This window comes from Pelecanus crispus, chromosome 10 (genome assembly GCF_030463565.1).
Source record: "Pelecanus crispus isolate bPelCri1 chromosome 10, bPelCri1.pri, whole genome shotgun sequence".
NCBI lineage: Eukaryota > Metazoa > Chordata > Aves > Pelecaniformes > Pelecanidae > Pelecanus > Pelecanus crispus.
The window spans coordinates 3,393,081-3,411,869 of NC_134652.1; the positions used below are offsets into that span (position 1 = coordinate 3,393,081).

The 18,789-nt window shown below is 39.9% G+C and overlaps 1 protein-coding gene across 1 annotated transcript in view; it reads right to left on the reverse strand.

Moving 5' to 3' along the window:
* Positions 1-18,789, reverse strand: part of DOCK1 (dedicator of cytokinesis 1) — a gene marked incomplete at its 5' end in the record, with an annotated part of 331,885 nt that overhangs the window by 23,015 nt on the left and 290,081 nt on the right. The window contains 6 exon segments of the mRNA XM_075717891.1: positions 1,458-1,603; positions 6,424-6,561; positions 12,269-12,352; positions 13,292-13,468; positions 17,039-17,125; positions 18,576-18,660. Coding sequence (XP_075574006.1) covers positions 1,458-1,603; positions 6,424-6,561; positions 12,269-12,352; positions 13,292-13,468; positions 17,039-17,125; positions 18,576-18,660 — 717 coding nt within the window.

Consider the following 18,789-nt stretch of genomic DNA (forward strand, 5'->3'; position numbering starts at 1 on the left):
TGTTTTTAATATACATACTGAATAGACTCATAAGGTCCTCCAAAACTGATAAGTGATATCCACTACAACAAAGCTGGGATGGAGAGGTGAAATTTAAGAAAATAGCATCCAATGAGAAACAAAGATACATACAATGATTTTGTAGGGAAAAAGAGAAAGAGGTAGAGGCAGGCAGGGGAAGAATCAGTATTTTTCTTCCGAGATAAAATAAAGTTGCCCGCTCACCTGGGAGGGTAGTTATCCCCAAGTTCCAGCAAGACTACTTTTGTGGATGAATTAGTCAAAACGCATTATTGTCTCTGCTATCCTACATTTATATCAACATGACTCACTGCGTGTGTGTTATAGAGGGTAACGTAATGAGAGCTGAATTGTGCTCTGTTTGCAGCTCTTCCCAATGGGTAAATAAACTGTTTGTAATCAAGGTAAGCATCATGTTGGTCCTTAGGTGCTGTATTTAATTTTACTTGATGCTTTTACTCTCTAGTCAGGTCATAACTCCCTCTGAAGGTGCACACGGGACATGAACGTTTCTAGCACATCTCTGTAAATTAGCAGCCCTTCAGGAGGCTTTGAAAAACTGCCACCTCGGTCAAACATTGAGATTCTGGATTACAGGAATGCCTGAGGGGAGGAAGAGGGAGAAGGGACTTCTTAGGCTGCATGGAAACCCCAGAAAGAAAACAGATTATTTTGTTCTTCTGAGGGATGCGACTGTGAGACAGGGCTTATCAACAGAATTCCCAGTTCTCATGTGAAATATCTTGATAAGTCTTGAAGTACAACCTTGCCATAAGCAGCTCTTCCTCTGGCAGCAAAAGTGAGAAGAAATGATTGAGCAGTTAGCTAATCCCTTCCTTCTCCCAAGCTGCACCTGTTTGCAGCGACGGGGCTGGCTGAACACACGTCTCATCACCGACTGCAAAAGATCACTTCTGAACTATTAACGCCTGCACTACTTTGAAAGGCAATAATTTATCTCCTGTTAGTTTGGGGGTTTTTGTTTGAATGCTTGGGGGGTTTTGTTTAACTTTGTTTTAAAGAGGGCCACGAATAGCATTATGTATTTATCTTGGTTTAAAAAAAGGGCAAGGAATGTATCTTGAGATAAATGTCTATACAGGTTGGGTTTTTTTAGCCGATATCAGGCTGTCACTTAAAAGCGCCACCCTCACCCCACACTAGTTACTCCCACCAAAGTGTCACATTAACGTTTGTGGGGTATTACGATGAACCAAATCTGGGATAAAATACACTGGGAACCGAAAAACCCCACAGTTCCTTATGAGATCAGACAAACATCACGCTGCCACACAGGAGGAGTCAGTAGGATCGGAAGGAGTAACACTGTGATAGCTCTGAGATCTGGAGGGGGTGGTGATGATCCTCAAAACCTACAGATGTGCACACCAAATCATGATTTAGAGATAAGGCCTGAATGACTATTTCTTACGCACCCATCCGAGCCTGGTCGAGAAGGCGTGCTGTCGGAGGAGATGGAAGACACCGATGCAACGGAGAGGGGTCTTGAAGACGATGGCATCGTGAAGGACCTCACCATAGACCGTGGCCGACTGCCTCGTCTATCATCCAGACTTGAAAGCTGCAATAAAGAAATATGAGGTCTTACTTCTTAAATCACAATATAGCTGACATCTGGTTACCAAAAGTAATGTGGAAAGGATCGATGGTTTTTCTTCCATGTACACTTTTATATTATTTAATTATACATTGTGTTTAACAACAAAGAAACAAACTCTAAAGAAAATCCATTTAAAGGACCAGGAAGAAATATTTAGGTCCTCACAGGCATGTGTATAATTTTAAGGATATTCCAGTAATTAATTTGTTTCAATGGTATTTACATGCTTTTTTACATCTGAGCTTTAATAAAGGAGCTTTCTACAAACACTTTTCTTCTAATCCATCTCTGCAACTGAAGTGACTGCCCTGTCAGTGTATTTAAATGAATGGAGCTTTTTTTAAAAAAAAGGAAAAAAAAACCCAACCCCACACTAAGAGGAACTTTATGTCAAGAGAGCCAATTTACAGTGACATCTAGGTTAAGAAGAAAATATATGAAAGACTTTTTTTTTTCTTTCAGAAAATTTCAGAGTTCTGAATATTTATACAAGCTTTGTCAGTCATTAATAACTGAAATATGCAGAAAATAATTGAACTCTTCCAGTCAACAAATACGAATCTCATGCTGTTTAATTACAGGTATATTTTCCACCCTGTCAACTACTGGTAAATTGGCCTTGTACAAGGAAGACAGAAGTGATAAAACTCCATCAATCCTGACAATTCTTACTGGTGGGTAGAGTGAAATTAGGAAGATAACACCACCTGCATATGACTTTCCAGTCATCTCCCTGATGATGTAAATGTATATTACTGAAGTGACTGACATGCAAGTATCATTAATGTCAATTATTCCTGTTCTCCTTGGGAATAAATGGCTATTTGAACTTTTCTCTTCCTAAATATATTAGCAAGATGGGATTTGAAGGACTACAAACGGAACACCACTTAGAAGGACACCATAAAAGCTGGCACATTCCCCATAAGCTCTCAGTATTCCCATTAAAAACAAAAAAGTCATTGCTATAGACAAAAGTGAAAATTAATCTCTGAAGGAAGGCCTGTCATAAAATACAACAGGATACTTCACTGGCATGCAGTATTCCACCAAGGTTTTGGGCACTCGGAGAATGTCACTTGGCACATTTTTGCTGTCTCGCCTGCTGCAGCATCTTTCTTGCCTCCTCCTTAGTCCAGGATGCTCTGCACCTCACTGAGCAGAAAGCTGAAGCTCTCTCCCTCACCATATCCCGCATCATCCAGAATAAATCTCTGTGGCATTTTCCAGAGACAATTTGGAACCAAATTCACACCCTGTTTATATTGATGTGATTGGCATAACGTCCATAAACTCAGTGGCACGCAGCCATTAGTGACCGTAATCAGAACTGGACAAAGCGGGTGCTGGTTTAAGGCTGTTCAGGTGTATCTTGGTTGCTTCATTCTTTTTAGAATCAGTTTAGTGACTGTTGCTCATTTAGGGGCAGAAGTGAAACTGCAGAATTTGTAATTGTTATCCATTTCCTTTTTTTTATTCCTCAATCTTTTATTTCTTTATTTACTAAGGACTAGATTGTGATGGAGCTCCCACCTGATACTCTTGCCTCGGAAGGTTTAAGCACAGGAAGGCAGGAAGGGCATGAAGAGGGCTCTGTTTTCTCTGTGATCTCCTCTCGGTGCAATTGTGCTTTAGACGCCGAGTTTCCAGGTACAAGGCGAAAACCACTACTGCAGATGTTTTTAGCCTCATGGCTGCAGACATAACCTTCCAAATCTGAGCCCAGGAAGCAATATCTGCCTCAATACACATGTGAATTGATGCAGCACCTCCAAAAATGATGACCCAACCCCAACTGGGGCAACCATGCAATTTAGCGTTTTCGTAAGGAAGCCACCACTCACTTACAGCAAGCACCTGCCATTTGATGCCATGTCCTTCACCTGCTGGGACGGGCTAACTGGTTTTCTTATTAAAAGGCAGTTCATGGGATTACCGTGCAAGCTCCTTATCTGCTTCCAAGGAGCCAGGGAAAGCCAGGAATGGAGACAAGATGGCAGTCCAAAGTGTAGGCTGGCAAGCTGGCTTTCCTGCGCCACGGCCCAGTAATTAATGGTCTGCTGGTGATTTCCTTTGCTTTTAGACGGCTTTTGCTGACAGAAGGTGGGTCTGTGCAATCTTAAAGACCTGTGCCATCTTAAAAATGAATCACTGCTTTTTTGAGATCATTTGGGTTCAATACCGGTCCTTTTCGTGGGAAATGGTTTCTCGTGTAGGAGATTCTTGAGCCCACTTTGGGGAGAATGCATGTTGTCCTAAATGATGCCACACTGTTTGCTCTTTGGGAGGTAAAATTTTCTCTAAAAATTGGGTAAGTGCTACAGCTTGAAGCCCACTTATGTATCCTGAACCAAACCGAACAAGGCAACTCCACAGCGAGTAGATCTGACGATTCCAAGTTCAGCTAAAAGCCTTTGCAGCAAAAGAGGGGGGACCCCCAAAATTTCCTGGCACTTCCAACATGCCAAGGACAGGCTGCTGCCACCGCGGCACCCTGGGGTGCCTTCCTCCTCCCCAGGGGAACAGGGTGCGTGCTGAGGTTGGGGGGCTGCAGAGCCACTGCTGAAGGCTAACTCTGAAACTCAGCTAACATCGTATCAGGCCAAGAGATTTTTGTAAGCTGGCAAGTAAAGGACACTTAATCATCCCTAATCAGAAGAACAAATATTCAGTATCCTTTAACCAAAGACATCCTGGAGCAACTAGACCTTGAAGAAGTGCTGAGAAACTGATAAAAGGCAACATCCTACCCCAGAAGGTGCCGGAAAAACTGGACAACTGCCAAAAACCAGTAACTGGGGGAAAGGTAATTCTGGCAGGGGGAGATCACGACCACTGACTCAATTCAGAACCAAAAATATTTGCCCCCCTACGCCTGTAAGGAGCATGCGTGCTAATTTACATAGCAAGCGAGGCTAATTAGTTGACCAACAGCAGATAGGATGGCAATTACTAACCAATCATCGTAAAAAGAACGATTACCAACTCTGTACGTTTTGTGTATAAACAAGGCACAGAAAGTCTCGTTGGGGGTGCTAGCTTTGCGGAATTACCACCTAGCGCCCATCTCTGTGCAGAAATAAACAGAATCAGTATTGCGACTCAGTGCGTGGATTGGATCGTTGCACACCAGGTAACGAACTCCCTTTGTGAGACAATGTCCTGGTTTGGGCTGTGATAGAGTTAATTTTCTTTCTAGTAGCTGGCATAGTGCTGTGTTTTGGATTTAGGATGAGAATAACGCTGATAACATGCTGATGGTTTAGTTGTTGCTCAGTGCTGCTTATGCCAGTCAAGGACTTTCCAGCTTCCCATGCTCTGCCAGGGGCACAAGAAACTGGGAGGGGGCACAGCCAGAACAGTTGATGCAAACTGCCCAAAGGGCCATTCCATACCATACAGCGTCATGCCCAGTATGTAAACTGGGGGGAGGTTTGGCCGGGGAGCAGCGATCGCTGCTTGGGAACTGGCTGCGTATTGGTCGGCGGGTGGTGAGCAATTGCATTGGGCATCACTTGCTTTGTGTATTATTATATTGTTATTATTATCATTACTATTTTACTTTATTTCAACTATTTAACTGTTCTTATCTCACCCCAGGAGTGTTTCTCACTCTCACTCCTCCAATTCTCTCCCCTATCCCAGCGGGGCAGGGGCAGTGAGCGAGCGGCTGCGTGGTGCTGAGCTGGGGCTGGGGCTGAACCCCGACAGACAACAGCACCAGGCAGGAGCGGAGCCACAGCTCGCTGTCACCGGGCCGGCGGGAGGGAGCCGACTGCGCGCCCGGTCATCTTGGCAGCGTATCTGCGATGTGCTGGCTACCCCTGCCTTAGTGGACGTAAACAGATGTGCTTTATTTTCTGGAGCATTGAGAAGATAGGTACTGCATATGCAAGTTGCACGTGCTACTGTCATTTCATGAATAAACCTAAAAATTATAGCACATTTGCAACACCCCTGTGAGGACTACCAGTAGACAGAGATAAAGCTTGCCCCGGCAGGCTTCAATATATTATTAGGACATCAGCTCCGCATAGTCAGTCCTAGAGCAACTCTAACCACTTGCATATTGGGTTTTTAAATAATTTTAAAAAACAATCACATAACAGCATCCAATCCCCATGGCTTTTGACTTACTTATCAATTATATTCTGAATTACAGAGCTGTATGCTGGCTTTTGGCCTTTCTCCCCGATGGGTAACGCTCAAATTAAAAGCAGAACAAAACCCCACTGGAAACACCACCGAATTCTTGGCTGTGCCTTAAAGATGAAGCAGCAACTGAACCTAGCTTGTTGGAATGAGAAAAGCATGAACTCCAGCACCACTAAATCTCATTAAGCAGCAGCTATCTTTTTATTGCCTGCCTACATTTAGGGGGGTACCAGAGTACGTAAGACTGCACACTACTGCACAGCCCTCACACCTCAAAAGGAATTACATCTACAGAAAGGTGACTTTCAGCTCTAGAAAAATCAAGCTACAGTGGCTTTTTTTTTTTTTTTAACCCCATTCCTTAAAAATGGAATACTGAAGAATTATCTTGACTTTCAAGGAATAGATTCAGGCGATTTAGAAATTGTTCCCATGCTAGAAAATTAAATTACCAAGGCTTTCTGAACATCTCGTATAGCATCTGCTCAGTATTTAGAACAACCAGGCAATGCTGCGTCAACCTTGCCGTTTTAAGCAGTGGGAATTATAATGCTGCAATACACAGTTGCCCGTAATTTGAAGAAATTCCAAGTATTTAGGAAACATAAAGTTAGCAGGTAACTTACGACAGCGCGGACCCCGTACTGTTTTTCCACTTTGTCTTTCAGCTGCCTGAAGCAAGCCTCCATCCGCTCGTGGAATGGCCGCAGCGCCTCCGTCACCTTCTCCCCGTGAATCCGGATGCCTTCCGCCAGGAACGGGATCTGGAAAGCAGAGTTATGCTGCTTCGCTCTGCCCAGCCCTTCCTAAGCAAAGGGTTAGGGCAAGACTCCCACATATGTTGCAAGAGGAGTGAAAGATCTCAAGGAATAATAACAACAACAACAACAATAATAATAATTATCATCAGCAGCATAGAATCATAGAATCACAGAATCGTTTAGGTTGGAAAAGACCTTTAAGATCATCCACTCCAACCATTCAACTAACATTACCAAGTCCACCACTAAACCAATTCAGGGAAGAGTCATAATTAATTTCATGTTTCCTGGCTTGGTGGCTGGGTTATTTTTTAATGAAAGTAAAACTAGAAGAGAACCATTAAGGTTGGAAAGGCCCTCTAAGATCATCAGTCCAACCATCAACCCAACACCCCCATGCCCACTAAACCATGTCCCAAAGTGCCACCTCTGCCCATTTTTTGAACCCCTCCGGGGATGGGGACTCCCCCACCTCTCTGGGCAGCCTGTTCCAATGCTTGACTACCCTTTCCATGAAGAAATTTTTCCTAATATCCAATCTAAACCTCCCCTGGCGCAGCTTGAGCCCATAATCATCATCAGTCTTTGTGTATGAAGCACAACATAGTAAAAAAGGATCTAAAAATGTTATACGTGATTTCCTTTTCTCTCTGTTAACTGAAGTCCTTTAAAATTAATACAGCCATCTTCTGCCCAGTAATCATATACTGAATTTATCAGATAGCACAAATATTCCTGTGATGTTATATTCACAGGCCCCCATACACACTATACTTTAAAATGGCAAACTGATGAATGACGACTCTCACACTGGGTTATTAATATCAGTTCTTTCCCAGCTTCATGAGAATAAAACCGTGAAAGAGAAAATACTTGTATGTTTTCTTTAATAAATGCTATTTCTGAAACTGCAAACGAGCTACATCCTTGGACAGGTATATATTGCAGAGCAGTATTTATTAATAAAACATAGTTTTATATACTATACATTTCTCCTTAGAAAAATTATTTTCTTTGGGAACAAAACAGAAGAGAAAAAAATTAAAATAATTCTCTTTTGTAACTGAAAATAATCATTTATCTTCAAGGCTTCTGTCACAAAATACCCATGCCAACACAGGATTATATAATTAGTTCATAGTGTGGAGGTGTAGCTGACCTTTTAAAATGTTTTAAGAGAGGCATTTTCATTCCCACAGCTACCCAGACATACCATTAGAGATTTCTACCTCCAGCTTAGGAAAAATATTTCCTCTTCCAGGTCCGTTTCAGCCCACACAGTGCTCTGATTCTAACTTAGGTATTCTCTGCAGCAATCAAGCTTTAAGAGGCTTCTTCTTAATAATTCATAATTAAATCATAATACTGATTAAAAAAAGATTTTTCTAATAAGACTGAGCAGCAATCAGAAGGAGTAGCTTTATTAGTAAGAAGAATAATAAATACACAGATGAATTACAGATGAACAAACTCAAGAAATCTTATCAAGTTGATTCCTCTGTGACTTGGCACTATTTACATGGTTACAGTTTCTCCTCCTAAAAGACTACAAAGAGAAGTAAGAATCATGACAAAAATTAGTGTAACCACTTCTATTTATAGCCATATGGATTTGCACTCTACAAAAATTGAACATTAAAATCAGAAAACTTCCCTGCTCTGAGTAAGTAAATGAATTTCCAAATTTTCATAATTATCAGGCCACACTGTGACCCTCCTATTTTGCAGGGATAAGTGGTCACTTGGCTCATTTATTTAAAAGAACCGGCTGACTTTTTAAATGGATCCTTTTAAAAAAATCAAATTACCAAGATGAAGTACACGTGGGGTCTGAAGCTTCAGCTCTGAGATAATTTTTACAAGCAGAAAATGCACTAATGAGCCTGTCCTAGGGATCAGCCATCTCCAATTTAGAAAATCAAGCAATATGGAGCAAATGCCATTTTTTGTAGGGAAAGGTCCCAGTCAGGAAGAAAAATGTAGGTGCTTCCTGCTGTGCCCCAAACTGAAGGTGCTAAGGAGGGTTTCACTGTTGGTGTACACCAGGTGTATACAACCAGCTGTGGGGAGCTTCTGGCACTTGGAGAAGCAGAATAATAGGAGGGCTGATGGCCAGGTCTGCTGGAGTGAGCGTGGGTTGGGTTGGGAGAACGTGGGCACCTAAAGCCTGGTGGCCTCCTGGTACAGGAACTGTTGAGTCAAGAGATGGAGGAATAGGCAACAGGAGGCACCTACTATAAAGGAATGAAAGAAGTTCAGAAACCACAGAAGAAGAAGAAAAGGCTTGTTATTCCTTAGGAGAAGCTGAATTTAATGAACTTCCCGTGGCTGTGTTACAGAACTTCTGTGAGATTTCTGAGTCAGGATATTTGGTCTCCCTGTCCAAGACCACTGAATCCTTTAAATGTTTATCAAGTACAGAAAGAAAGTACATTCAGACTGTTACCATTTCTGCTTTGCTGCCTTCTACTAACTTCAAAATTCTTCCTAACTCTCCTTCCCAGGCATTGACACAGGGAAATCTGGTGATGAGTGACACTGAATTTTAAACCTATATGAATCTTCGTTGGATGACAGAGGCAGAATTTTGCCACATTCATGATATTGCCAATTCATTTCGCTTTGGAGCAATGGGTGGGTTTGCTTATGGCTCTATTTCAAAAGACCCTACAGTGTGCCCTCACTTCTGGAGAGGTGAATGAAAAAGTAAAGGTAACTTAAGCAGCTGAACGAGAAACAAATGAGCTGAATGAGAAAGGAAACCAGCTCAAGACAGCACTTATTCCATAACTCTAATCTCTGTTGATTTTAAAATTTTGGAGTTTCACTGCAACTTAAAATTATTCCCTGATTTTTTTTCTCTTTTTTTTAAAAAAGATCTTGATCTGCTTGGCTGAAAAGAATGAAAAAGCTACGTACATTTGAATTACTAAAATTAATACAAAATCTTAAATCTTCCAAGAAAATCTTTCATAACAATGGTATCATGAAATATGATCGCAAAAACTTAGTTTTGTATGCCGGAATTCCTTCAGCTATGTAGAAGTAGCACATGATTTTTACGTGATATACTAGTTTTGGTATGCTGTAAATACATTAGCCAAACGCAGAGAAGCTAATGTCATCAATCATTCATTTCACTACCATCATTTAAAACAATCATTTCATTAGCTTCATGTTAAAATAAAAGATCGGCTTGAAATGATGTAGTTGCATGGAAGCATTTTTTTCTAAGTTGAAAAAACACTAAGATGGACAAAACTAGCCATTGCTTTACTAATGATGTTTATCTGAAAAAATAATAGGCGAGAAAACCTGTACACTTAAAGTTCACAGGAATTATAGAAGGATAATATCCTGAAGAGCATGAATTCCATAGTGCAGTGGAGAAAAAGGTAAGGTAAGGAGACAGAAAATTAAATTTAACTAGTCAGCTGATGATATGATTGTCAGGGTACTATTTCATCTATCCAGATTGATTTATACAGCATAAAGAAAATCTCCGTGTGATTACAAAAATCCAAGCCCCACATTATTGAAAAATGAAAACTCATTTTTGCTTTCAATCACTGTCAAGCCCGTGATGAATTCAGACCACTGCCTCACTTCACAAAGTTTCCATAACAACTCCCTCTCCTGACACCAGCCGGTATTTGGCAGTCAGCTCCCCACCCCGCTCCCATCTACTTATGCTGCCAGTGTTCCAAAAGCTGAAATAATTTGAGAGGAGGTTTATGTCTTAGGATACACTCAATGTGTATCAAATGCCTAAGGTAATTCAAAAGCACTGATTTCCACCATGAAGAGGCTAGACCATGTAGCAAAAAGAATTTTCAGGTATAAAAATAGGTTTTGATCCCTTTTCTCTATTTTTCTGGTTCCTATTGTTTCGGAACTACAACACTGATGGGAAATTATGTATTTAAAACAACTGACTAATTAAAGTACAATGTGATTAGCTGCCATACCTATTTTCAAATAGTAATATTATTTTAATATACAAATGTCACCAAACTGAAGCTTTGCTGAGGAAAAGTGTGTTTGCAATTCATTTGAAGTATCGCTATCAGAGGCAAAGACAGAGAGCTGCCATGAAGTTAGTCTTCTGGGATCAAATTATTTTCCTCTATAAAAACTTAAAGCTCCTAAAATCTAATTGTCTGTAAAAGCTCACAAGAAAATAAATAAATAAATACATATCTCTTTTTGCAGACTAAAAGAGCTTTTACTCAGTCATAGTTTTATGGTCTTCAGAGGACTTTTGTTTTCCTAATTCTGTATCTTTGGTCCTACCACCTCTAAGATTGAAACCTAAAGAAATGTAAATTATTTCCTTTATTATAAAGACAAAATTGAATATAAAAAGACAATGATGCACTTTCTTCTTCTAGGGGAAAAACTCTTCCAATCATATCGGTATTTTTTTAGTTATCATAAAATTATCTTGAGACCACTGCAAAATGTCTGGTATCTGACTATGAAACAAAATTGGAATTGTTTCTTGTTAGCCCTGAAAAATGTCCTTTGGTACATGTAAACACAGCTCTTCATGCAAGAGGGGGGTCCTGCTTTGTCTCAGGCACTGGGCTGGAAACCTGGCTTCCATTCCTAGTTTGGGAAATATTACCCATGTGATCTTACATTTAAATGATTTCTGCCCTAATACGTCATCATAAAAATACCAGGTAATTTCACATTCTTTATGAATCATTGTTTTTGTACCATGTTAATTTATACAGCAAATGAAGCAAAGGTTTCACAACGATGAATTTACTAAGTATTTTGCATGCAAGTTAATTTTTGCAACTCTCGCATTCAATCATAGAATCATAGAATCATTTAGGTTGGAAAAGACCTTTAAGATCATCCAGTCCAACCATTAACCTAACACTGCCAAGTCCACCACTAAACCAGTTCAGGGGAGAGTAGCAATTTTGTATTTTCTGCCTTGGTGGCTGGATTATTTTTAATGAAAGTAAAAACTAGGAATCATTAAGGTTGGAAAGGACCTCTAAGATCATCAGTCCAACCATCAACCCAACACCCCCATGCCCACTAAACCATGTCCCAAAGTGCCACCTCTGCCTGTTTTTTGAACGCTTCCAGGGATGGGGACTCCACCACCTCTCTGGGCAGCCTGTTCCAATGCTTGACCGCTCTTTCCATGAAGAAATTTTTCCTACTATCCAATCTAAATATTCTGTGCTAAAAGGCACTATAAGTATACACAGGAAGTTTAATAAATGGAAAATGCGTTGTTTGAAGAAAGAAGTGAGTATGTGAAGATACACTGTCCCAGTCCGTTCAAGCAGGAGGAGGGATTCAGGCTGAAGCATTTCATATTACTGTCTGAGAAGAATTTCTGAAATCAGCATTAGAAAATTAAAATGTGAAACTAAATTGCCAATAATACTAACCAACATTATTAAAAATACTTTCTCATTTGATACAGATGAGATATTTTCACTGTATTATGGTTACAAAAAAAAAAAAAAAAGAGGTTGATCATGTTTGTTCCTTGAGGGTTTACCAAATGACAAATGATGTCTGATTTGAAAAGATGAACTTCATCTCAAGTTCCAAGACAGTGTTAAATGCCAAAGAAGTGTACACAAGGTGAATAGTTTAATGTCTGAATTTTCTCAAAGGTGACACTACACTGTCTTTGTACAGCAGTTGGCCCCAACCAACCTGACTTAAAATTTTTTACCTGCCATGCGATCAGATCCTTTAGTTTTTCAATCTTGTCATGATCTTCTGGATGCTCGTGCATGTATTTTTCCGTAAAAAAAGCCTAGTCAAGAGAGAGAAATGAGCAGTTGTTTCAGAAAATGAATCAACATCTCCCATGGAAGAATTACCTATAGCAAAGATCAATCAATCAACCCCAAAGTTCTGCAACAGAGCAGTAATAGCTACAAATACAAAGCGAAATTCTAGGAAAGAGATACAGGATTTTACAGTGTTTTAAGATTAAGACATCCATCTCTCCTGAGCAGTGAAGCGGGCAGATGAGCATATGGTCATCAAGACCAAATCTCATGGGCAACCCTGCAGAGGACTTCTGCTTGGCACATCTCTGAAATGTCTTTGCAGTAGCTCCCAGGGCATAAGAAATTTTGGTAGATGAAACGGGTGAGAGTTACAGAAGGACATAAACGGATGGATACAGCGACATGTCAGTCAGCACAGACCTTCTCCATTTATGTTATGAAATACATGTTGCTTGTGTATGTTAGCTTAATATGATTAATATTCACAACATAAATAATAGTGTTTATAGTTTCCCAATGTTAACATCTTATCCCATATAACTTTAAAAGCTAATGCTGTAAACGGCCAGTTAAGATTATTTAGACATACTTGCAACTGATTGGTATCTCAGAAGTCTCTACCATTTGATTAATCCTTTAAAAACTCATGCATTGGAAAGCAAGGGAGAGAATTGCAATCAGTTGTTTTGGTCACTGAAGCTCCGATGTCCAAGCGCACCAGAGCACACCCGGGAAATGTCGTCAGTCCCAGTGTCTAACTCGAGTAAGCAACTGTCCACCACGTCCTTTTGTCAGTACTCTTGCTACTAAACATATCAACTCTTACTTCAAATGTAGAAAGGCAAAAATGTATCCATAAATATTATCAGAAGGACATTAAACACACACATCTGGCAGCATTCCAGGAGAGTCCGGGCTCAAGAGGTGAAGCACTGCAGGACAGATCATTTTGACGTTACCTTCTCATAGTTCGTGAATCCTCCCATGACCGCAGGATCCACAATGCCGTTAAGTAGCATCGAGAGCGGGTTAATGGGTAGATTTGGATCATTTAAATGCTGTTGAACCATATTATTGATCTTATCATTTGTTAGCTGCATGGTTTCTATTGCATTTTCCAGTGGACTAATTTCAACCTAAAATAAAAACAAAAGGAGGTTTTCATCAAGGAGCAGAGTCCTTAACCTGCCACAGAACTAGCTGTCCACCAAACCACCACAATTAGAGACATTTCAGGAATTTCAGAACAAAAGCTCTTTTAACCAGTAATTAATGGAAAGCGTGGTTTCAGGCACTTAAATATTTGGTATCTATACACTGCGGTAACTGATACGGTAGTATCGGCGGAGCAAGTTAAATGCATCTCACTGCTGTAGGATGGATTACATCTCAGCACAACAGCACAACGTTTAGAAAGGCTCTGACAGGAATCATGTGAGGTTTTTGGAGGATTATGGAGAACATCAGAGATTACGAGTCGGTGAGTTTTAGCAGTACAAAGAAGATCCAGCTTAATGTAGCAGTAAGAAAGAAATGGTAACTTAATGTGGATTTTCCGATGGAAAATGTAATCCTAAGCAGCTCAAAAATCAAGAAGATATTTTTTCAGTGATTATTTTGTGCATTTCCAAGGAAATGGACTTTAATATGTTGAAGAGATGACTTCTAAGCTATCTGCTGTGCTTTTTCCCACGAGGCCATGTTTTCTTCATCTGAATGTCGATAAATGAAGGAAGAGATTTTCTTTCTCACATAGCCTGGACTTCAATGAGGAGAGCTCCTCAGATGTCTTCATGGGGTGAATTAGCTCTTACGCTGTGTTAAACTTGCTTTATTTTAATTGACTTGTCTCCAACTATTATTTATGACCAGATACTGTATCTTTCAGAATGACAGTTGCTCATATTGAAAAATACAGTATTAAAATATTTAAAATCTTGCTAAAATATGTACCTTTAGCGAATGGGCTAAAAATTATTAACTTGCAGCCACCCAGAGTGTAGACAGTCCTTACTGGAAGACATAGCCTACTTACATTAAAAAATGATGTGGTAGGAATAGAAAAGGACGGTTAATTGAGGCCTGTGAGGAAAATGCAAGTGTATATTTGATTACACCCTAATTTACATAAATGCTACATAAACAAAGAAGCACTTCTACCTGGCTATCAGTTGCTTACCATGTTTCTGAGAACCACTTATAATCAAATCTCTTTAGTTGTTACTCTTACACCTGCCATCTGATTACATCAAGGATGTTTTAATTAGCATTTTAAGAAGTCTGCCTGGCGAATTATTCTGGAAGGCAGGTAACGAGCCCAACGTTTCTGCTGTGGCTGTGGAGCAGACCAGGCTCGGACAGACAGATGACGACCGCCCTTCAGAGCTGAACGGGCTACGAGTGAAATTTGGACAGGGAAAGTAAGACCATATTCAACATCTGATTCAGCGAGAACTGTTGCAAACACCACATGCTAAATTTAGGATTCTGTTATTTGTATTAATGGGCTTGTAACTATGCAATAATTTGTGGATGAACCATTGCTTTTAAAGCTCTTGAATATCGACAGAAATTAGCACTCATTGAGCTGACAGACATCCTTTTTGACTTTTCTCTATCAGCAATCATGGCTTGCCTTCTCATTCTCCTTTCTTTTACTACTCTTATAATCCTCCCTCTAGTTTTTTAAAAGCAGATGGAGGACTGCAGTTCCCATCCTACTGCTATAAACTGTGCTTTGGACCTTACTGAAAGCTATTTATTAAAAATATCTGTACTTGCAAATTATGAGCCTTGTTCCAAGTAGCTTGCTAACTCTGGACACTGCACAATCTGTTCATGGCAAACACAAATTATATACTCCTGGTACATTTGCAACACGAAAAAATTAAACATCAAAACAGAACAGAGATTAGTATTTGTACTTCTTAAACCCAAATACAATTCAAAATCCAGTTTCTAATTCACGGGCTGGCCTCAGCAAATTTTCCCCCTACAACTACTTGTGTCCAGCTAAAACAAATCCGATACAGAATAATGAATGTGTACAACAAATTCCTTGCAGATAATGAACAGATTGAGAAGGTTTAGGTAAAAGTACTCAGAAGGAATTTAAAAAGCAAATAGATTTAAGGAAATTATGCATGTTCCTACGGGTTATGTAACATAATACACCGCATTTATTAAATTACTCAGTTCTCTCTCAGCACTGATGTGATACGATCTCACCTCTTCCTTTAAAGGTATTCTAGTTCCATCAATAAAAGACAAAATGTGCAAAGCTACTTTAATTCATCGCGTTTAGTAAAACATCAATAATATCTCTATCCATAATCACAATTTAGCATTCCAGGGATGTAAACCTAGTGATTGTGCTTCCAGCATTTTAGCTGACAGGAATCTTGAAGAAAGTCAATACCCATTTTGCAGTAACTATGCCAGAGCTAGGTCAAAAGTTATCTGTTGCCGTCTTCCCACATATTATGAAGTTCCATTCTGGTATCATTTTTCAGCTATGCAACTAATATAATCCTTACTTGCAAAAAGCTTACAGAAAGCACTCTCCCAGGATTTATGCACATTTCGATGACAAGCATAGCGTTAAAGGTGCGTGTATACAAATTGCCCGCATAAAGCAGCCTGTCAGGCTGTGCTCTTAACTCATAAGGAAAAGAGATTTTCATCAGATTTGCCAGCCTTTATAAACAACACTTTTTGCAATCATGAAGATAAATACAATCTTCTCTATCAGGATTATATGGAAAATACAAAATTCATTAAAAATTCAATGTGTTTTATTCAGCTGCCTATTACTGTCAAACATCACATTCATATTCTGTTACTATAGATACCATAGTAATTTTCTGCATTACTTCTGTTCATCTAAATACAACTGTCCAACATAACCTCAATGGGGCAATGAGAAAGGTTTTAATTAATCATATGCAAATTGTTCTTTTCCTTTAAAACTAAGCCTCACAAGAGAGATTTAAAAACTGCAGTAACAATGTTTTTATTGCTACTTAAAAATTACAGCTGCGTAAGAATAATTTAATCTTAAAGGCGTTTAATGGATATGTCTTATCTAAACAGTCTAAATGGTAGAACAGAGAAATGCGTAATTTGGAGTTACTCCGTGAGGTTGCTGGGGTATATTTTAGCTAACTACGGAGAAGAAACAAAAACAACCTTTAATCACAAATGATAAGTAGAGATGCAGACACATACAAGGCATTCGATTTATGGTATATTGGGAATAAATTACAATCAAAATACCCAAATGCTCTTTTCCAAAATTCAGACTAGATTCATTTTGATGTAGCAGGGTTCCCCTGCGACACCACCTCAGGTCCCTCTTCATTTCAGGCATAGGGCTTACGCTGCAGGCTGTAATGGCTCACCTGCTGAAAGCCAGAAATACTTTCTGAAAGTACTTCAAGCACTTGATCGGACTTTGCACGAAAGACCTGGAAGAGTCAGCCCGCGAGTCCTTCTCTCGGGAGTGGAAAAAGCGCTGCCTGAGTCACCCTCAGTCAATAATCAGCATCCTCAGCAAGCACCGTCCCTTGTCTTAGGATGCCAGCTACAGCCACGCTGATTGCTTGTTCACAGAACCGAAGCAGAGCCACGCAGGAATATAAATGCTCCCTGGCTGTATGAGAGCCCCGTTCTTTTATGCAATCTCAATAAAGCCAAACTGATCTTACCATGAAAACTGATTTGACTTCAAACCACCTCAGAATCCCTGGCAATTTATACGCCGTCACATAGATGGTTCTCTCAATCCACATATTCTGCAAATACAACATAAACGTCACGTTATCAGATCGATAGCTTTTATCTTAAGCGAAGCCTTAACACATTATCATCAGGAAAAGGAACCGCAGTACGACAGACATTATGAAGCCAAGGGGGAATTTCAAATGGAATCCACTTGGGGAGATGATGAAGCGGCGCCGATTTCAATCTGATAGATGATTTAGCAGAGAACAACAGCTCTCCTACCAAAGGAGAACACTATGTAGGAGATCCACCTGTCTTACTGGACTGTCGTTTGTCCCACATAACTTCTAGAGCTTTCAAGGACCACCTCCCACAAAACCACAACATCTTGGTATAGGGAAAGCTTCTTCCCCAGGAGGGCAGAGGAGCCGAGGGACCGGTCCCCGGGGAGGCTGCACCCTCCCCATCCTCGCAGGTTTCAAGACCCGCTGGGGGAAAGCCCCGAGCAGCCGGGGCTGACCCCGGAGCTGGCCCTGCCTGGGGCAGGGGTTGGACCCGAGGTGCCATCCTGACCTGCAGGTCCTGACCTGAATTTCTGATTTCATCTGAACTGTCAACTGCAATGGCTTCGTTGTAATATCTCCCCACTGGTTTGAATTAAAGGATACGTGATTTAACGCCTCTTCCTTCACACGTGTGTATTTGGTTCATAAGCGATGTCAAAGACATCTCTTGATCTGATTTTGTTAGAACTGGTATATGTTGGTAGTTCATCTTATTTATTGTGTGGCTTTTTTAAAACAGAATTGTTTATTCCATCCTCCATTAACAGAAGAAGAGCTTTCAAAGTGATTTAGAGACATCTAAATTTTTAAATCTATACTCAAAACGTATTGTAAACAGTAGCACTCTCTAGCATTATGGTTTTAGAAGAAGAAGGTTTCCTGCCTCCTCAGCTAAACCCACGTAGATCAGCAAATTAGCAGTTTTTGATATAACAGTGTCTATTCACCCCTGTGAATAGAATGGTGTCTATAAAAAAAAAAAAAGGGCAATCAACTTCATGTAACCAGTTGTACATGTTTTGATGAATACAAGATGGGCTCAAAAGGAGTTTTATTGACCATTAGATGAAGCATGTGGTTTATTAAAAAAAAAAAAGGTATGGTATTACTGCAAAAAGATTTTTAGATGCCTGACTAGAATCTTCATGGCAAGACACGTTTTGGCAAGAGACATCTGTCTTTTCAGGTATAGCCTGAAACTTAAACTTCTTTCTCAAAACAGTTGGTTTTTAACAAAATAAATACAGCTTTGTCCATTTTTTCCATTGGTATAAAACAGAACGATATACAAAATGATAAATCGGTTTGATTGAATTTCTCTGAAAAATAATCATTTTTAAGCCTAGAATTTATTTTTCAACAACCAAAACATAATGAATGGTTCCGATTCTCAAAATGAAGGGGAATAAACAAGCAAACACCAAAGTACTCTATTTTCTTTTTTTTTTTTTTTTACCGCAAATTCGTTGTCCGGGTTTTTCTCTCCTTTTCGAACAGGGCGTGAATACTCAAACCGCTGGACTTCATTCACCCTATAGAAACTGGAAAAAGGGAAAAGCACAATCAAAATCAAATACCAGCTGATTAGGAATTGCTGCTAAATTCTCGTACCAGAAAAAAAGGTTACGCATAAATATAAAATGCTTAGGGGATCACTGTTTTCCAGTGGG